A 22,422-nucleotide genomic window follows, 5' to 3' on the forward strand; every position below is an offset into this window, starting at 1 on the left:
ATATTAATACAGTAAGTAAAAATAGTAATAATAGAGGAAGTTCTCTTGAAAAGGGTGCTCCCTTATTTAACTGTTGAAGAAGCATCAGTGTTTTGAGATCAATGTGAAGGCAAGTTTGTTGGTGCAAGTGGCATATTGGAACTTCAGGGCTGACAAGCAGTGTGGTAGATAGTGTTGCCTATTCATTTGCATGTCATTTGATTGATAGTGGTCTTCCACCTCTGTTGTGGAATTATTTAAGTTCATGGGTGGTTGGATTGCCATCTAGCAATCCAACTGAATTTGTTTCCTGCGATGACTGCAGAACTTGGCACACTTGGATGAATAGCTCTATGTGGAGGAGTTGTAGATTCATGAAGGCTTGGAATCATGGGTGGCTTGTATTTTTGTTGTTGGAGTTTCATTAGGATTTTGTTTATATGATGAAGGAGCATCCTTCCTTTTGCTGAGGAGGAGTTTTAGTGGATCCGACAGTTGTAGGGACAATAACTTTTTTGCATCAAAAACAAAGAAGGAAGAGCAGAAAGTACCAAGCCCTGTTGATCAGCTGATCTGATGAAGTTTTGTGTCCATTACTCAAGGTGCAGTCACCTAGTATACGTGTATCCTGGGAGATGTGGTTGGATCATCCAAGTCTTGATTCTATTATGTATCTCCTCAGTAATGATATCTTCAGCCTGTGGTCCAAGTGACTGTCATGTTGTGCATTATTTTCCATTCAGTTCAGTAGCAAAAGAAATACAGTCAGCGAATGCTGATCTTGTGTCATGGCAGCACACGCTGCTCGGGGAGACTGTTTTACTCAAGGCCAATCAGCAATAAAAATTGGGCTGGGATGAATTGACTTATTGTCATCTCAAGTGTATCTCTACTCCCCACTTATGCCCATAGCAACAATGACCAGTATTAAGCAGGTTACCAGTGTCAGTGTTCATTGTGTTTTTGATGACACGATCTTCTCTGTCCTTGGGGTGAAGCCCATTATTTTCTTCTGTTCTTGTTGTGGTGTTTGCAGTGGTGAGTGCAAGACAGATAAATCACAGTGATATTATTCCATCATAGATCTTCATGTCGGGCTTGGTGTAGATATAGCAAAACATTTTAATTTGAAAATAAGAAACCTCCAGTTACATCATACGAAAATTTATCAAGGGAGGCAGCAAGTAATTCTTTTCACAACCATAGTGGTGGCATCCCTTTATCTTTGCCTCATGCCAACTAGCTTCTCTACAAAGGCAATTGAACTCTAATTCAACTCTTACAGCAAGGCAGCTGAAAAGCAGTGAGAATGCCACCATCATGGCTGTGAAAAGATCATTCCTCACGGTCTCCCTTGATGAATTTTCATGAGGTTCTGGAAGTTTTGCATTAAATAACTGAATTAATTACTATATCGACACCATTCAAGCCCAACATGTGAAGATCTGTGATGGAATGGTATCACCATGACTTGTTTGCCTCACACTCATCAATACAAACACCACTGCATGAACAGAGCATAATGCGTTTCAGTACAAGAAAAAAGCCAATCTCGCATCACCAGACACAATGAATGGAATCTAGTAATTAATACTGGTCATTGTTGCTTTGGGTATCCCTAATGAGAAGGAAAGATGCACTTGAGATGCTAATAAGTCAATTTGTCCCACCCCATTTTTTTATGCTTGTTGGGGGCCTTCAGTAAAACGCACTCCACAAGCAACATGTGCCGCCATGACACAAGATTAGCATTCACTGACTGTACCACTCACTGTAAAGCAGCCTCTTTTCAAGGATGGCCCTTACTCAGGCTGAATTGTCAACCCCGAGAATGGCTTTCTCTCTCAGAAGAAACATGTAGTCCCTGGGAGACTGATCTTGGACTGGTAAAAACTTTTGATGGCTCTTATGGGTTGTGTTTCTTGCTTGTTGAATTGGGTGTTATATCTTGTCTTTAGTGGATAGTGAAGGGCACTCCTCCAGTTTACTCCCTTAGATGACCATGTGGCCTCTGCAGTTAATATAAATAAAGTTTCTTAAACCACCAATGAATTGGATTAATATATCTGTGCAAGGCAATGACAGACGACCAGTGAATGTAGTAGGTGGTGCGCTGTCAGACATCCTCTCTCAATGGCCGTCAGACAGCAACCACGGTCCATATTGGGAAGACATACTTAAGAATGTTGTCTTCCATGTGCCTGAAAATGAGGATGAAATGCATGCAACAAACCAATTAAGTCAATAAGACTCACATAAAAATAAACTGAAAATCTTGTCAGACCACATTGAGAAAAGGTAAAAAAATGTACATCTTAATCCACCTCTAGCATAAGTGGAATGTGCCTATCGAGTCTTTATCTTCTCCAAGCTTCTCTTAGGCCCAAAAATCCTTTTACAAAATTCAAAACACTTTTTTTCATGAATCACAGAAATGCCAATTAATTTGAGTGACAAATGCCAAGATTTTAAGAGGGCTAAGTTAATGTCCATGTAATTTCTGTAACAAAGATTTTTCTCATATTGCAGCTTACCTTTACTTACTTTAACTTTAACTGAATTAATGGAGGTTCCTTCCCTGCAGGTGTTCTCAACAGCAAAAAGTTTACATGGCCCTGCCATATCTACTGTGGAGCAATCCTTCTTTTATGGCTATGGGCTCGGCCACTGACCTCCAACACTGCATCCCCCTGTTCAGCTCCACAACATTCTTAAGAATTTGGATGAAAGACTTAAGTAAAGAAAGCATCCTCGTATATAACTCAGAGCAATCAAATAATGGTGAATGTGGTAAACTTTTCTGTTTCACACACCAGGCCATGGCTTGCTCATAACCAATACATTAAGACAGCCCAGTGGCACACTCATTTCATACACTGGATTATACATGTTGTTTAATTTAAGTTTTTCCATTAGTATTTTTGGACAGATTACAGAACAAGTTCCACTACAACTTCCTGCAAGCTGAATCACCTACATAGTACATACATTGTGCAGTATTTTCCCGAGTCCACATTCTTCATTAAGGTCCATCAAAGAAACACTATGTATATGATATTATTATAGTATATTGATATTTTTAAATTTTACCCAATATCTAATATCTCTGATCTTACTACATTAGAAGAACCAAAAAATGTTAAGTTCTGGTAGCGAAGAAAATCTAAATCATGGTAGCTAATCCCTTGTAAGATTATGTATCAATATGCAGATTTATAGACCAGAAATCTTTACTTCTCTTATGTTTTTCGCTGTACATACTTGGACCTAACTTCCATACCATTTAATCTTAAGGCACATGTGGTTATATTATGCTACGTGCAAGATTGTTGCCAGCAGAAATTCCACACCACACGACTAGCACTTGTATAAATATGGCACTGCTGCCAGCCCTCTTTCATCCTTCCCATATACACCAGACACCTTTCCTATGGGGAGGAGAGGTGGTGGTGTGGGCGCACAGGGATGAGTAAGAAAAGAGATGACGGCAGTGTTACAGTTATTAACGAGTGTTACTCAGGCATGGACTAGAATATCTTCTGACAAGTAGCACATGTTCATCCAAAGAGGAGTACAAACCTCCCTGTTTGCCTATGAAGCTCATTGTCACATAGCATTACCTTTTTATAGCAGTGATCCATGGGGATGTAAATTCATATTATAAACTAGGAATGTTAGAATGGTGACACTCATGTGCAAGTCTTCCACATACTCATCCTGTTATTGAGAAAACATCATGTAAATTTGTATTATATATGCAATTTAACCATCAAAATTTAAGTTTCAGTTCAGATCTTTGTATATACTATATTATCTAATGTATGTTACCCAAAGTGGCTCATAGAATTTATAGAAGCCATATTAATATATAAGACCACTGATTTGTGCCAGTGTAACTATGAAAATATACAATAACAAAAAATCAGATTCTGATATTGCCCTGTCTACATAAAAAAAGTCACAGGTCCCAACGAGCAGACCGAGGGTGGAGAGCGGGGGCCTGGGACCAACTTGGTAGTGGTGGTACACAGCAAGACAAGCCAAGGGGAAGTAAACATCAGTCACCCTCCACATCCTGTATATTCAAAGTTTTGCATTTAGACAGGATAACCACAATAAAAAGTTTGGGTTATTGAGAAAAATTTGCAACAGCAAATATATAAATAACTTTTATACAAGGGCTACTGGCAGCTCTTGAAATAAAAAAGTTATAAACTAAACTATTTTTAAGCCTAATAAACTGCCAAAACAATAAGTATATAATTATCATAGGGAACCATGAGTCCTTCCACTGGGAATTACTTACAGTAGCTCAAATTTAACAAAAGTTCAAACAATTTAGCAGCATGAACAAGCCACGATGATGAAGAGCAGAGCAAGGCACCCAGCACACTCCATAGCACCAGAGCTTTTCTCATTCTAGTCCAGAAGGTGAAGGCTTATATATATATATATATATATATATATATATATATATATATATATATATATATATATATATATATATATATTTCATATATATATTAATATGTATTAAAAAAAATACAAAAAAGGCTATGGAGTTCTGGAGCCCTGACTCCCGAGATTAGCGGTAGCAATGGGCTCACACTGCACAGGCAATGTCCCATCTCCTCCCCTGTGCCATCTGGACTAAGGACAGCCCACCACTGGCCAGCTGCGCAAATTAAAGGACAGCTGTAACACTCCGAGGAGGAGAACCACCAAAAATATTAAGCCACTGCATGTTAACACTAAAACGTGCAACCTCAGGCACAGAGGAGGAAGTGAGGATGCGAGTGATACCTGTAGAGTTGCTATTTATCACATAAGAAGGAATAGCCACTGCCATCTCATCCTTGGAAAATCTTCAAACAAGTTCCACTCTGGAAGGCTATAGCAGGTTACTGTCATAAACCATATGTCACCTTCTCTGTCTTTACTAGTGAGTCTCCAACAACCAAGTCTTGGCTGCTTCCACCCTCACTGCCCCCCGTAATATACGGAAGGTACTTAATAAAATTTACAATAAAATCATTTCTTCTGGCAAATGAAAGTCGCATCTCAGTATTCCAAACAAACAATGTATTTTATGGGAAATGTCAAATAGTCACCAGTAAAAATACCAGTTCTGCTGCAGCAGTTGACTGGCAAGAACCTTTCCTGAGGCTTAGTGCATTAATCTAGTCCCCTGCAAGGCCTAATCTGCTTATTCAAAGGCTTCCCCAACATTGTCATGCCTCAATGAACTCCTACCCATAACTATAAAAATTGTATCCTGTGGAATATGGGCAAAAATTCACATTCATTAAGCTACCTCAAGAAACCTTGCACAACACTTGTTTCTCTGTAATAAAGAGACAATACACACTGGCTCTATATACATGTTTTCTCCGACACTCCCCTGAGCCTGCCCCCTGTTGGGACTACAAGGGTGACAACTCTTGTAGAGGACTGGTCTTGAAGGTTGAGCATGGCAGGTAGAGGGAAAAGGCGGAGACTCTGACAGGACACCCACGCACACTTTGATTTTCTTAGGATGATTGGTGGATGGACCAATTTCACGTTTCTGCCATAGTGTGATTCTCACGACTTAAAATCTTCTTGGATTTCCCAAGGCCAAATAATCAAGTGAGCCTTGACAAAGCTGCAGAGGCTCTATTATCAAACAAGAGCAAGACACCACTAAAAGGGATTGCACATAAATACTCTTGTGGCATCTGCGGGTGTCGCAACGCAGATTGCTTATTCACATCTTATTCCAAAACTTTCAAGACCTTGCCAATAGCGATAGTTTTGCCTGAAATCCAAAAAAATACAGCATTAACATAAATGAAAACTAACCTGATAAACCTTACATAACATGATTCCATATATCATATGTACCTCCTCCATTCCCAACACTTTGCTACAAGTTTATATTTATATTCATCATAATGCACTCCAACCACAATAACTATTTTTATTTATTCATTTATACTTTTAATGTAAGAGGGGCACCGTCCAAGGGCAAGAAAAATGTAGAAAAAAAGGCCCACTGAGGTGCCAGTCCTCAAAAAGAAGTCAGAAATGATAACAGAACACTAAAGGATAAGTGTCTTGAAACCTCCCTATTGAAAGAGTTGAATACTAAAGGATAAGTGTCTTGAAACCTCCCTCTTGAAAGAGTTCAAGTCATAGAAAGGAGGAAATACAAAAGCAGGCAGGGAGTTCCAGTTTACCAGAAAAAGGGATGCATGACTGAGAATACAGGTTAACTCTTGCATTAGAGAAGTGAACAGTGTAAGAGTGAAAGTAGAAAGTCTTGTGCAGCAAGGCAATGAGAGGAGGGGAGGCATACACTAAGTAAGCAAGATCAGAGCAGCAGTTAACATGAAAATAGCAAGCGATGCAACTCTGCAGCAATGAGGAAGAGGCTAAGACAGTCAATTATTATGCAATCCAATGTGCTCATAACTATTATTTTTCTCTCTCCTGTCTCTCTTAGTGTATAATATCTTAAATAACAGTTCTTCTCATCAATTTTTGTAAGATAAATTGCCTATTATTTAGCTTCTTTATTTAATTTCCCTTATTTATTTACCAGTTAATCAAGAAATAACTATGTTCTATCTATGAGCTGTTAAGAGTCAGAAAGGTTTCCTTTAAATATTCAAGTTATGCAAGCAGCACACTAAACAGCACAAAGATGGTGATATGCTAACTTTTTCCCTTAAAATTATTTCTTTACTGCATATGAGAAAAACATTATCCATACATACTTGTAAAGTAATAACCACATAAATATATGACCTTAAGAATGAAAAATGCAGTTTACTCTATCCTCTCACTCACACTGATAACTTGTGTCAGTGTTTGTGTGTGCATGTGTGTGATAATTTTCTGAAAGAGAGAGAGAGAGAGAGAGAGAGAGAGAGAGAGAGAGAGAGAGAGAGAGAGAGAGAGAGAGAGAGAGAGAGAGAGAGAGAGAGAGAGAGAGAGAGAGAGAGAGAGAGAGAAATTTTTCTTCAAGAAGGGTGGTAGCTCTGCACTGTAAGGTAAGACTCACTCACAAAAGGCAAAGTTAATGTTACCTATCACCTAGAATTTGTTATAGAAAACTAGTTAACTTAATTCCTTTCTACTTTATCTATCTGGTACCACCATCATCTGAATTTTTTCACTTCCCATCATTTACTTTTACTGTTCCTCAATAATTCCATGAAAATACACATAATAAAAACCATGATAAACATTTATAATCCTGTTATAACCCACATGTCTTTTCCTTACTCAATCTGATTATTTTTCTGAATGCTACTATCTAGTAATGTTGAAAAGAGTATGCAACAGAAATCAGCTAACTTTTCAGCCAATTACTGTCTTCCCTGTGTGGGTGGATAGGGAGTGGGTTTCATGAAGGCTCAACCTTACAGATTGAACTATCACAACCTTTAAGCTCTCAAGGAGGTTATAGACACCAACCATAAGTCCAGCACACCATCCTCAAACACTGATGATACATTATAAAACACATATGGATGCACACACACACATACACACACACAAAATCCCTAAAACTTAATGAAAACCCACATAACTCATGGACCTGTTCAAAGAGCAGAGCTTCAGAGATGACCCTTGCATGTAGGTCAGGAACTCAAGCACAACCTCGCCTCTCAACATAAGGACAGATAGCAGCCTTGATTTACCTCTGCCACACTTTGATATAACCATCTCCTTACATCCCCTTCTGATAAGATCAGCTAATCATATCAGATTCTGGTGGAACTCCAGCAGAGGCCTTCAAGGCCATGGTGTAGACAAGCTGATGATTGTCACCTTTTATGGCAAATAACAGCCCTGTCCTAATTTCCTATGCTATGGAAACACACCTCAAACTTTGATATGTCATTTCTCACTTACTCAAGCCCACCTCCCCATCAATTACACTTACCTTCATCTCTTAACGTGAAGCGACCAAGTTGTGGATGGTCCTTGAATGCTTCCATGCAGATCACTCCCGACGTCTCAAACCTCATGATGGCAATCTGATCCTGCTTGACAAAACGGGGCCGCAACTGAGATTTATCACCAGACTTCTTATCCAAGGTGCACAACAGGAGCTTGACAGTGACCTCCTCAGCAACAGAATGGATATGACAGACAGCTGAGTATCCAGCGCAGATGATTGACTTGTGCTCCAGAATCACAACCTGTGCAGGTAAATTTAATATTATTACAATATGCAATAGAGATATGATGGCTACATGCACTCATTCTGAGATCCATGGACGCACACACACACACACACACACACACACACACACACACACACACACACACACACACACACACTTAGCTCACAACCAAGAAGGCCCATGTTTGAATCCCAGGTGTGACAAGGCAAATGGGCGAGCCTCTTAATGTGTAGCCCCTGTTCACCCAGCAGCAAGTAGGTACGGGACGTAACCCGAGGAGTTATGACCTCACTGTCCCGGTGTGTGGTGTGTAAGTGGTCTCAGTCCTACCCAAAGATCGGTCACTATGAACTCTGAGCTCTTTCTGTAGGGTAATGGCTGGCTGTGTGACCACCAGACGACTGTAGGTGAATCACACACACACCAGGCACATTATGCATAAGCAGTACCATAATCCCTCCAATACCCATCCCAATTCCTGAACAGCACATTCAGACAGTGCATCTGTCTAGGTACTGCAAGGCTGAACAATTCTCGTGACTTACTGAACATCAATACGGAAAATGGTATTGTACAGTATTACATACATGTATGTATTACATGTCTTAGAATTGGTTGTATGTCCTACATATATACAACCAATTCTAAGACATGTTTCTTCTATGAAATATATCCCAAATGCTTATTCATGGAGATTTCTTACCTTTTTCCCTCTGTCTTTGTCTTATATCTGCCACAATATACAAGATGGCATATTTTCAAGGTGATTTATGTTCTCTATGTGCATATGTTAGGTGAAGCCTCATAAAGTAGACAAACAAATGTTAAATTTGTTCATTTCATGTGATAATATATTGTAAAAAATCATTTGACCATAGAAGCAAACATTTGCTCCATGGTAAGAGGCAACAGGTGAGAGAATGGCGGAGATAGGAATATAACCAAGAGTCAGCAGGAACAGGGAAGAGAAGAGTTGTGGTTGTGAGGGTGAGTGAAACAACAGCAGCAAGTGCATGAAATACCAGTCAGTGAAAATTACTGCAAATATATACACCACATCTGCAGATGATAAAAATATATACACATATACTAAGTACTGTATACGCATTTCCATGTCCAGCTCACAAACCTAAAGTACAGACTATTTTTTGTGGAAAAACCACTTCTTTGCCATAACACTAGTCACACTGGCTTGCCTGCGAGAGACTGAGAGAGAAAGGCCAGTGTCACACTATGCTGCCCTGAGTTGTGAAATCACCAACAACTGAGAGGCATCTCACTATTGTAGCACCACCACATCTGCTGCAAAGCGCTGAGTCGTGCTACAATGATGCTGCACCACTGCGGCACTCCATAAGTGAGGACAAAACACATACACTCTTACAGCTCTAGGCCAAGCAGCAGTGCTGTAGTGCCGCAGGACTGTGTAGTGTGACACTGGCTGGTGTGTGTACGTATGTCCAGGTGTGTGTCCAGTTTCATATCCAGATGTGGTGATGCCTGGATATTAATGAGTCCAGCTGCTGAACATCCACATATCAGAGGGATTAATGTATAGGTAAATACTCCTACAGTAGTCTCGTAACTTCTGTGCCACTAATGGTCTGGGACACATTCACTAGTTCCACACTCAACCCAAAATATCCACTCATGACACCTATAATACTTTTCAATACAGATCATTCCATGATATATATATATATACTTACTGAGTACTTGGACTCTGGGTTATACTGAAAAAGGCTGGTCTGAATAAGTAGCACCAAAGTTAGTGAGATATGAAATATCACCATTCAAACCTTTTCTTCCACATTTTTGCTATAACATATGAGAACTTCTAAACAGTAAACCTACATTACACAGTTCATATAAAATTTATCAAAATTGCACACACTCACAAGATGTTTTATAAAACAAACACAGACCAAACAGAGGCAGAAATAAGTCTCACCTGAGCATCAAATATTCTGCCAGTCTTGCAAGGGTTACTGGGATCACATAATACAAAGCCTGGAGCTACATCAGCCTCCTCTACTCCCCTCAGCTTCACCTTAACATTCTCCCCACAGTTGACAGTGCCAGTCTCATCCTCATCTCGCCAAAGCATGTCCACAGTCACAGGGGTCTGCAACAACAAAATCATACATACATTCTCAAAAATCATAACTAAGGTAGCTGCTGAGGTCTGTCTAGTACCCCGGAAATGGTAACTTTTCACATTAACATCTTAGAATCCTCATTCTAAAATAACATCCTTCCAAGTAAGCTCTCTTATCCCACATCTTGCTAGTCTATATTTCTGGAGAGTTTTCAATCTACTCATTTTTTATTCTGAAATACTAGGCATTCTTAAAGCATTACCAGCAGCTCACCTTATTAGGCATGACCACAATGTTGTCTCCCTTCTTGCAGCAGCCAGACTCTACTTTGCCCATGACAATGGTGCCTCTGTCATTGTAGCGGTCCACGACAGGCATCATGAAAGGTCCGCTCATGTTTCGGTTGAGTGGCGGCAAGTTGTTGATGTAAGGAATGAACGCTGGTCCCTTGTACCACGGGCAAAGGGTTTCATCAATTTGCTCTCTAAGATTAGCACCAGTCAAGCCAGAGCATGGCATGAACATGATGTCTTTACTGGGGTTAAAGCCAACCTGGAAACAAATCAACTTGCAATTAGTCAATGTCATTTGGCATTCTTCAAAATTTATAAAATTCAGCTTTCTAGTTCACATAAAATATATAAGGAGACTAATGTTGCTGAGAATGTACATCTGGAAGACTGACAAGGCAGTAAGTCACCTTAAATACCTCCAATGACAATAATCTAAATTAAATTTTCAACATTCATTCATTTTGTTGTTAGTGCCACTATGATTTTATCCCCATCCAAATCCATTCAATAATACATTTGTGATCTTCCTACAAACTTCAAAAATTCTGTTTGGTCATAATAATTTTCTCTTCATTACTGAAACTCCTCACTACAATTTAATAAGATCAAATTCGAGGATCACCCTATCAGTATATGAATAAATACTACATACTAATATGCATCAAACGGATGACATGAGGAAGCAAACTGTAATTCTGACAACGCAAAATCCTGTCACACAAACCTTCTTGAGGTAGGGTACCAATTTCTCTTTACATTCATTGTAGCGCTTTTCTGACCACTGCACAGTTGAATCATCCATTTTGTTAATGAGTACAATGAGGTGCTTAACACCTGCCGTCTTGGCCAACATCGCATGTTCTCTGGTCTGGCCACCCCTTTCAAAGCCAGTCTCAAACTCTCCTTTTCTTGCTGATATTACCTGAAATAAGAAATGTTACTCCTTTAGCAAGCAATGATGAGATGAGTAAACAAAAGCATGTGGAGAGTATTCTATCATGGGCATCCAGATGCCAGGAGCTCCAAGAACAGGTATCAGGTTAGTCTTCCCTGCCTTACACTTGCTCTGCTTCACCATCACCATCTCTATCTCACATCTCACTGCCCCAATAAAATACATCCCCAGACAAGATCATCAGGATCAAACAAGAATATATGTAGACAGACCTCAACTCTTTCTATGCACACACAGGCTTTGCAGAAGGGAAGTCTTAATTGCTGCAAGAAATGGCAATGGACATTAAGAGGACTCAGTCTCAGTCATGTTCAGTGATGAAAGCATCTTCATGCTGGAGAGGAGGGCCTTAAACCTTACAAAGTTATGGTAAAACACAAAGTATATAGTAAAGCCTAACAATTGCACAGTGAGATGGTGTGGAGTACTTTTAATGGAGATATGGAGATATGGACATATGAGGTCTGTGCCTCCTTCCAAAGAATGTAGCAATGAAAGGAATCACAAGCCATTACCAAAAAATCCACAAGTGTAACTATTAGTACAAGATGATGCCCCTCCCCACAAGAGTAAAAGTTCCTTAATGACTATGGAATAATGTGGTAATGGGCTCAGTAACTCCAACCTAAACCATTTAGAGAACTTTTGTAACACAATGAAACATGTAAGAGGCCAGACCCACCAACATCACAGACCTGTAGGAGTTATGGGTCAGCAGGAATGTTACCTCCATTGTTAAGGTCATTGAATCATTGACAAACCAACAGCAGATGGTATTGAAAGGGAAAGGTAATATGACCAACTATCAAATGAAAACAAATGTAAAGAAAACAGTACAACAGAAGTCCATAGCAGTCAAGTTTACATGTCAATTCTCCTCCAAATGTTAATGTAGACATTTTGCAGCCACAGTATCATTTTCCTGCAAAAAAAACATTTTTTAAACTGCACTGCAATTAGAGCACCTCCAAAACCTTTATAAACTGTTAACTCACAAACATTTGGACAAATAGCAGGGTGCTCTTCACTCACCAGAACTGCCAGATCAGCTTGGCAGGCACCACCGATCATGTTAGGCACGAAGCTTTTGTGGCCTGGGGCGTCAAGGATTGTGAAATGTTTCTGGTCTGTTTCAAAGTATGCTCTGCCTACCTCCACTGTCTTGCCTTTGTCACGCTCTGTGGAGAGGAAAGGGGGTGGAACAGTTAGCACCAAGTCTCCACTGTGCTTAGTGAGCACTGACTGTTTAGTGTAACAATCCATACAAAAAACAAACAGCAATTGTTAATAAGCTAAGAGGTTGAGTATATTACTATATGAATGTCAAACAAGAAAACACAATTGTTAAATACAGTAAAACCCCCATACTTTAAAAGTCATTATATGATATATGAGTTGAAGTACCTTGTTCTTCCCTCAACATGAGATACACTTGCCTTTAGTTCTGCCTTTATGCTACACAAGAGTAGTTCCACCTCTTAATAAACAAATTTTCAGATTTTGGATTCTACTCTACCAACATCAGCCACAAAAACATAAAAATACTACACAACTTGATGAAAGTAAGAAAATATCACCATAAAACAAAGAACGTATGCAATGAATACTAAGGACAATAATATAAGCACCAAACTGAGCACCACTCTCCAATGCGTTTCAACTCAAATTTGGACAATGGAATGCTTTGCACTTATGTCTGATCATTTCAAACTACTATACTAAAATTTTTATGAGTGAAACTTTGAAATACTTAAGAAAATCCCATCATAAATCCTACCAAATACAAAATTTACACAAATGCAAAATATTTTGAATCATCTATCAACTCAAAATGGTTGCATCTTTCGAACTTGGATCCAAGTCTGCAATAACTTTAGTTATGAAAAAACTTTACCAGTGGGAGTACAGATGATGGGGGTTATACTTTAATACCACTACAAAAAAAAAAAAAAACTTTGGAAAGAGGCAGGCAGGGCCAACTAGCAAGACCCTAAGAGAGGCATGAGAAAAGCATCATGTCACAAAGAGACAACACTTTGCCCTCTGTAACAATGAGAACAATGATCAACATTTATAAGTGAACTCCTTCAACATAAAGAAACCTACACTAATCAAACATCACTCAAGACTGATATTCACAGACAACCTGTGTCATAAACCGTTATTCAGTAAACAGGAAAATAAGTATTGAGTCAGACCTTCTAGATTGGTGTCCAGTGCCCAGGAAAGGTACCAAGTTTCTCTGTTCTTCTCTTTGGCCTCCCTTTCATACTTCTCCAGCGTCCGTTTCTCCACCATGCCTGTCAGATACATGATCTGACCCCCGATGGTTGACTTGCCAGCATCTTTGAAAGGAAAAGGAAAAATATTATTTACCCATGGAGAAAATTATATGGTTCCTTGAAAAATGTTCAATTCATTTTAGGATTTTACATTATGTTTAAGGAAGATAATTTTAGTTGCTATTGTTGGACACAGCAGTAACTGTACAACTCAAGATATGTTTGTTTAAAATTAATGAAACAATCATAAAAATGATGAGCTGAAATCACAAAACTGCTATGAAACTATTATAACAAGATTTATTTACCATCATGTGTTGAACAAGTACAAACTGACTAAAAATAAACAAAAGCATATATTGAGTTGAAGAAACAAGATAAATGTTTATATCACCAGTTGTTCTGTGCTGACTTTTCATAAAATTGACAAACTAATGGAATTAAAAATTATGGCAAGTGATAATTTCTGAACATGACGGTCTATTCATATTTTAGATTATGGAGGAATGAAGGGAGGAAGGCATCTCTCTATTACAAGACATGTACAGTGGACAAGTCATTCTGCACAGGAGACATGATCACAAAGGACAGATTCTAGCAAGGTGCACTCATTATCTTGTCTTTCAGCAAGAACATTAAATGTGCACCAATCAGCTGTGCTGTCAAGAGACAAAAGAGGCAGGGCATGTGACTTCTATATGAGCAGTCTGCAATGACTATAAACAAAAATTTCACTAGCAAGCCTTCAAATATGGCACTAATTTACGCTGATAAATTTCAGAACAGTAATCAGTTGCTTCACAGGGCAACACTCACCAACATGGCCGATGAAAATGACATTGACAGGTTCCTTCTTGGGTGCTGAATCATCCTCATCTAATGGCTTTTTCTTTGGCTTTTTGATCTCATCGCTGTCCTCTTCCTCATCTTCATCCGGGGTGCCTGGAGTGGGGGGCGTAGGTGGAGTTTCACGGTTGGGGGAGGGGGTAGCAGCATCAGCTGCTTCTTCCCATGAGTCAGCTGTGACATCTCCATCCAAGTTAGTTACAGCCAGGTCTTCTGGGGTTCCTGTGGACGGTTCTGGGGGCGGATCTGTAGGAATAAAGGTGCTCTTAGTACACACATTGTGTAACATGAAATCTCAGGAAAAGCTTGCATAAAGACTCCATAAAACCAATTTCTTAATGTTACCAGAAAATAACAAGGAATAAATTTTTGGAAAATCTCAAGCCACATTATTTTTAATACTAAAAACATGTACTGTACATGTAGTCCAATCCTTTCTTTTCTGAAGATATCATTTAAGAAGTTATCAAGATGTTTTACACTCATGTTCCTGTCAATAGTGACTTCTGAGAAAACCAGACACAAACTTATCAGCATTTAGCAATGACTACACATCCATTTTTAATTGCTACCTCTTCAAATTCCAACTATATTTATGAAACTTGCTCATGATGCTTTTACCAATACACAACTGTTAGTGATATACATATGTTAATTTCTAGTACAAGACCAGAACAATAAGGTATCATATTTATAATGTTCAGTATGGTAAATCTGCATTTGGCAACACCAATTAATTCCTACCGTGATTCTCCCATTTGACAATTATTTCCTCCCCCTGCCCACTTACTGTTTTCTGTGTAAAAATTTATCAATATCAAATATTACTAATCAGTTGCAATGACATCTTGCAGTCATGACTGTATACCAAAAAAACTAACTAATCATGAGCTAAAATAAAATTTCTATGAATTTCATTCTGTATCTGATAATTCCAAGTGGTGCCTCTGCTAACCACCACTGGTCTCACCTGTGTGTTTTCTTTAATCTCTCTTCTCTATCCACTCCTACAAATAAGCCAAACTTGTCAAATATGCTGCTATACTGCCAACATCCTCCATTACTTCATCAACGCTGACAATCATAAATGGATACATGAAATAAATTATGAAATGCCAAAGTGTGAGCCTGCATGTGGTGATACAAGGCTGAGTGGTTGCTGCATACCTTTCACCTTTCAAGATATAAAAAAATAAATAAATAAATAAATAAATAAATAAATAAATAAAAAACAATGAAATAAGATAAAAATAAAATAAAGCCACAAATGCAATTCTATAAAAAAAAATTTCTCTCTCTCATTAAACACAAATTACAAAGGCTGTATTTGCTGCAACAATCAAATTACAGCAATGAAAGATAAATAACTTTTCATATAAAAAAAAAAAAACATATCCTCATAAACAACAAACAATGGATAGAATATGCTACCAACAGAAATGTGTGCACTATACTCCAGGTCCTAGTACTGACTGTAATACAAGTCACCAACATGATACCAGGAGAGGAGTTCTATTACATCACATTTTAACCATTGACTAATAAAGTAGCAGCCCTGGTCACTGCCACATACTGTCAGGGCAGCTCTCACTACATGAAGGACCACCTTCTTTCTTGGCAATCATTTTGTCTGTAGCAATCATAGCATTCCTTACTGGGAATGTATGTCAACTTTGCATTCCATTCTGCAACACACACTCTTAACTCCCTTGAGCCTGGCTCCTCCAGGAAGGCTTCTCCAATTGCATGAAGAATTACTATTGCCTATGCTAAAAATTATCACACTGAAAAAAATAATTCCAGACTGGAGAAAACTTATTACAGGAAAAACAGCTTCCAAATAGACAACACTGTATAGATAAGCCAAGCATGGCACCAGCACAATGGCCACCTCAAACCTCACAAGCAGTAGCAACCTACTTCATATGGCTGGAGCGTTCTGACAGGGAAATCCATTACAGGATGAGATAAGAAAACTGTGTATTACAGGCAGAGATAAGACAGCTGTGTGTTACTCCAAAGCTTACATGCTGGAAAAGGCTTGTGGTTCCAGTGGTTATGCCAAGCTGGCACATTTGGTTTCATAGATGCCCAGCAGAAGATATGTTTTATTATCTAAACAATAATGAAATGTAGAGAGCATATGACTCCCACTTAAGCATATTTCATGAAGTTACACATCAACAATATCACAGTAAAATTAAATCATTACCAATTATTTTTTTATTATTATTATTATTATTTTATCTTATTTATTTATTTTTTTTACTGTTTCTTGTGTTTGCTATTCACTTAAAATACAACACAATAAATAAACAGGGCTTCTGACGGTCTTGGGTCTGACCTACAAGTTGCAGGATTCAATCACTTTCACAGTGTGATATTTCAAGTAGTTGCGAGTCATGAATTTTTTTTGCAATCTCATATTTTTGTTGGTCATGCCAAGCCTTAGGTTCTACCAGGTTGAACAGCTGTTGGCATGCCTGTGTTGGTAAGCCTTCAGCAGCTCACCACCTCCACTCAGCAAGACAAGCAGGTGAGGGGCCTGGTTAGACTTAAGTGTTCAGTTTTGATGGCTGTTTGCAAGTGGACCGAAAGCCCAACACTGACTCATTATTTAAATTAATGTGCCTAAGTTGATATGAAATTTTCTTTTCATAAGTGTGTCTGACATGTCATCCAAAAAAGTTATAGCACATTAAAATTTTGTTTCAATAAACACTCTTCAAGACCACTTGTTGCCAAATTAATTACAAGTGATCACTCATCATTGTAGCCTTCATTAAACTAATACTTTTGTACATACGTTTCTTGAAAACTCCAACAAATACAAGGACCCTCATGTTAAAAGCCACAGTTCATAAGGCACCAATTGGTGTACCAGTAAGCCCACTGCATTTCCACACATGTTTAGCTATGAGCTGACAAAAATGATACTTCTCTTGCTGAGCATCTATCACAGGAGTCAAATAAAAGGGGATTTCTACCAAGTGTATGTGTTAGGACATAGAGGCTGCCATTTGATGTCCACCTGAAGGTAATTAGGATACAAAAGTTCTGCAAACATATCTTGATCTGAACAGTGCCATGTCAATGGACCTCACCACTCACCAAACAATGGTTTTCTAATTACAAGATAATTTGACATAATATTCTAGTTTATTCCAATAGAGACAAACTGTACAGCAGTAGCTAGGAGCCTGCACTTCCCAACGAACACACCATAATTTGCATGGCTAACATACTTTATTGACAACTAGGGTACAATATTCTAAACTGAGAAGAGCAGATATATAGAACACTATTGTAAGACGACGGTAAATGAAGCTGTAAATGCCACCTGACCACTCACCAGTTCTTGACAGTATTCTCAGATCTCACTTGCTTTCAAGATTATACTAAACAAGATTTTATCAATTGCTAAAGTAAAGAATGTGTTACTTGTTATTATAGTACTTCTTTCTACTACTAATTTTTTTCTTGTTACAGCAGAAGTCCCATCTTTCAGCATCCAATGTTTTGGAAAACCTGATGTTTCAACACTTTTGCAAAATAGTCCCGTTCCAAAAGTTATCTGATCTTCAGGCATATTTCCAAAAGGAATTGGCATGTGGCAAGTTTAAAAATGGCACCAGACGCCGTGGTCATCTGCCATCACATGTGGGCTCTCCTGCTGGCTACAGCACATGTGGGTACCATGGTGTGAGTGGTGTAGATGAGAATATTTTTAGTTTAAACTTGGAACATATGAATAAGTAAAAGACAGAGGAGGAGAGGAAAGGTATATTAGCAATACAGTGTGTGAGAGGCAGAGTCTGTCTCTGTGAACGAAAATCCACCAATAGTTGAAGAGCAGACTGGCCAGCAGATCGTTATAAGTGTGACAAATCCTGCTGCTTTGGACACAAAGAGAAGGGAAGTAAGGAAGAGGAGCCACCGAAAGTTTCATGGGAGGGTGCTAAAAAAAATAACACTTTATTAAGTTTGCTAAAGCTGAACTGCTTTGTTTTCTAGAAAAATCCCTTGAAATTTTGTGATTTCTATATAATTATGCCTTGGAGACATTAATTATGTTTTCTGCAAATAGGTAAATAACCAGCAGCCTATCTTGTCACTTATTCACTGTTAATATAGCTGATGAATTTCACATCTGATGTTTTGGCAGATTCAATGTTCTGGCATCTGTTTAGTCCCATACATACCGAAAGACAGCACTTTTACTGTATCTTTCCTGAGCCTTTCATGCCATTTTCAGTATGTGCAAGTACCTCCTATGTGACCAGGCATTACATTGACTCCTGTGATCAGTGTGTTTCAGGCTGAGGCTGCAATCCCTATGGGCACCTTATACCAAAACTTTTGGTTTAGTGAGAACTGTTCCAGAAGGCTTTGTAAAGAAGCCTCAAAGTCATATCAACTTCTGATGTTGCAGATAAATGCAATTAAATTATTATATAGACTTCTTTCTTAGCCTTATTTTATCATCTTTCTTATGTACACTTCTACAAAAATCCCTATATAGCTATAAAATCTTCATATAGTGGTGAAGGAAGTTATTAACCTAATTTTCAAAGAAAAGAGGCTACCTAGATCAGACAGTGGAATGACAACAGTCAACAGCAGACCTTTCTTGATAAACTTTCTGAACATAATAATGAAGAGCATTTCTAAACTAAATAATAACATTTACAACCACCATTCTTAATCACACTGCATTTGCTAGAAAGTTTGGGAATAATTAAGTGGTATTAGATTTAGTAAACAGATACCCTTCACCATTACACCCTGTCCAAAATGCTGCTGTTGGCAGTTGGCATTCTACTCCCTGAGACTGACAGCTTCCTTATCCTTTGAAAATTTAGGCAATTATCTTGGCTTTTTATTTACTTTATATGAAAACCTTCCAGGTATCAAAAGTTCTTCATGAAAGTCTGGAAGTAAAAATCAGAACATTATGATCAAGGAAGGAGTTTCAATATTACCACTTTTCTACAATGGGTTGGGTGAGACTTGGTAAGGTTGAGCTGAATGGGTCAGGCCTCACCAGTAACGCAGTGATCTTACTATTAATAGTTAGGGTAAAACTGCACTTCTGCACACAAATCATCTCATTTCTCTGGCAAGGTAAATCCTAAATCCAAATACCTGCAATGACAAGATCCATACAATGTAATTTTCACTTACTTTCTCCCTAATCTTCCTTCATCACACCAGCAGGGATTGTGTCTTCATAGACCTGTGGTTTGAACATAACCTATCCAAATTAGGATTTCTGCTCCCACGACCCTCTGGAGTATGTTCACATATTATAGTTGACAACAATATACAAATCCCTTGGATATAATACAGTACCATAAACCAAAGTTTAATGTGCATACAAAACCACATCAAGTCTCTCATAGAAAGCAAATAAAACAGCCACAAGAGTCAGGCAGGCAAGGCAGAGGTAGGGAAGCTGTTCTTTGCCTAAACATTATGCTCTACACAGTTGTTTCCATTATTATTCTATTATTTCCTCATCACAATCAATTTTATTTTTTTTTCCCCAGAGAATAAGTGTCCTACAAAAATAATGATGGAAGAAAGGTTTCAGTACTGTTTCAACCAATACAGTGCACACGACTATAACCATTCCCAAGTTTTGTACCTCATTTTTAGGAGTATTCTTAAAAATCCTAAGGTCAGTCATCAGAAATTTAAAATAATGCACAAGATAAGGAATTCATATAGCCCCTCAGTAGCTGCAGTGTTCAAAGAAAATATCTGAATGCCTTACTGTTCATGACTGGAATTTATGGTGCAACAAGTATGTCAGGACTTCACAGCACCTGCAGGATCTCTGACCAATCATGTGGCACTATTGCTGAAGTCCATGAATTACTAGTACTCATTTTCAAGGCCTCACAGTCTCTGTTATATCCCACCAGTGCAATAAGTCACTAGTGTTCCCCTGAGGTTAGTCAGTTAGCTTTGGTTCAGAAACACAACTAACAAATTACTGAAGCATGCAAGTGATATTAAGAGTACTGCATGGCTCCCTCATTTCTTATTCTCTCCTGTGGTCAACAAACCTTAGGAATTTGTGGTTACCTGGATTTATTTATTTATTTATTTTTAGTCACCATGTATGTCTCACTTTTACCTTCCCCAAGCAAACAACCCTGCACTGCCACCATGTCCCCTGGTTTGGGTGCACTGGATGGAACTGCAATTACAACAAAATTAGCAATGCTGACCATGACCCAGTAGAAATTAAAAGAATGTAGCCACCGACATTTACCATCCATCTAATAAGCCAGTATAGAGTCACAATAAGCCAGGGAACCATGTGCAGTATGATTTCAGGAATACTGGTAAAGTGGAGGAAATGAAAAAGTCATTTTGAAAGTGATGGTAATGTTAAGTCCACAGGTAGTGACCTAACCCCTAGGGATGGCATCAGCTGCCTCACTAATCTGAAAATTCGAGTTTTAAACAGATAGACTTGTCTGCAGACCAGACCTGACATTCCTATGTTGGTCCCAGCCTCCCGTGCCGACCCTTGGGGTTCCCACTGCCCTACCAGATGGGGATTGCCTCCACCAGTGTGAGACACCCACATCCAGGAGTCCCTGCTTGCCTGCGTTCCTCAGGGCAGACAGGCGCGCCTCGTGCAGCTAGCTGTGCCCACCCGAGCCCCCTGTCACGGGCATGCCATTGTATTCCCCGCAGGCGCGGCCCCCATGTGCCCCACCAGCTGGTGCTGCTCTCGGCCACTCTAGCCTGACCTACTTCCCCTGCTGCACCCTGCCTGCTCGCCCCTGGCCTCACGCCCTGCCCTGCTCTTACCCGGCGCCGCTGGTTGGGTCTGGCCGGTCTCCTCCTTCATGAAGCTGGGCACGAACTCAGGGGCGTTTACGTTGGGGATGAAGACCGGAGCGTTGACGTTCAGCGTGGACATGCTGGTGGCGATAGTAGACAGGTTCTCGTCCGCCGCCGCCTCCCAGCAGTCCGGGGCACTGGTGTTGTCAGACATGTGGAGTAATGGGAGGGCTCCTCGGCGCGGAACTGGGGACGAGGCTGACGTAGGGGAGGGGATAACGTGAGCCGGAAAGGACTCTCGCAGGCCACTATGGCGGCTGACACCTGACTAACGAGAAGCACCGCCTTTCTCTTTTCCCCATTTTCTCTTATTTCCACCGGCCTGATGTCATATTTATATTGAATCTAATAACATTGTAGTTTATTTATATGCACGTGAAACGTGTGGACATTTTATTTCTTTACCGGCGGCATTCCAATGTATGCCAATTTTCCATAACTTTATAAATAATACATGCACAATAGATTATAAGTGTCCTCAGAAATAAAAAGAATGATTTTAGATTTTCATACGTGGTAACAATATACCGTATATAGCCTTCGAAAATATTTTAAAATGGGCCAAAACATTCGGACGAAATTCCTAGAGTGGCGAGGGCTTCGGCTTGAGTGTGATGACGTTTATGAAATACCAATGTATCTTTACTGCAATCACGTGGTTATTATTCATGGTTATTTTTTCTCTCATTATTACCTGTGTTCCTTACATCTGATATCCAAGGATTCTCTCTGTCACCAGCAAGGAGGCTTGTTATAAGGAGGAGGCATGAGTGTAGTGTATGTAAGCGTATCAATCAAATCTATATCACGGTCATCAGGTAATACAGTATCATAAGATCTCTTTCTCTAAGATATACTAATGTCATCTGGTTAGCAGAAACTCGGACCATAATGATATACTACACTAATTCTAAGTTTGCTAATCGTTCA

At 39.1% G+C, this 22,422-nt stretch overlaps 2 protein-coding genes across 3 annotated transcripts in view; one reads left to right on the forward strand and one right to left on the reverse strand.

Moving 5' to 3' along the window:
• LOC135114958 (peroxidasin homolog) overlaps positions 1-4,228 on the forward strand; it is a 48,834-nt gene extending 44,606 nt beyond the window's left edge. Inside the window, exon 19 of the mRNA XM_064031279.1 lies at positions 2,564-4,228. Coding sequence (XP_063887349.1) covers positions 2,564-2,650 — 87 coding nt within the window. The 3' untranslated portion in view covers positions 2,651-4,228. The remainder of the gene's footprint in view (positions 1-2,563) is intronic.
• On the reverse strand, positions 3,897-21,770 carry LOC135114965 (eukaryotic peptide chain release factor GTP-binding subunit ERF3A-like). 2 transcript variants are annotated; one of them, XM_064031300.1, is made up of 9 exons: positions 21,460-21,769; positions 14,602-14,877; positions 13,702-13,848; positions 12,536-12,681; positions 11,273-11,470; positions 10,529-10,807; positions 10,108-10,281; positions 7,913-8,171; positions 3,897-4,054 (listed from the first exon to the last, which is right to left on the reverse strand). In XM_064031300.1, exons 1-9 carry the CDS (start codon positions 21,644-21,646, stop codon positions 4,041-4,043), a joined length of 1,680 nt encoding a protein of 559 aa, XP_063887370.1. In that variant the 5' UTR covers positions 21,647-21,769; the 3' UTR covers positions 3,897-4,040. The 2 variants fall into 2 exon arrangements, with proteins under 2 accessions (XP_063887370.1, XP_063887360.1); XM_064031290.1 differs by lacking the exon at positions 3,897-4,054 and adding an exon at positions 5,041-5,776 and having other exon boundaries at positions 21,460-21,770.
• Positions 21,771-22,422: the final 652 nt, after the last annotated feature.

The sequence above is a fragment of the Scylla paramamosain genome, chromosome 2 (assembly GCF_035594125.1).
Source record: "Scylla paramamosain isolate STU-SP2022 chromosome 2, ASM3559412v1, whole genome shotgun sequence".
NCBI lineage: Eukaryota > Metazoa > Arthropoda > Malacostraca > Decapoda > Portunidae > Scylla > Scylla paramamosain.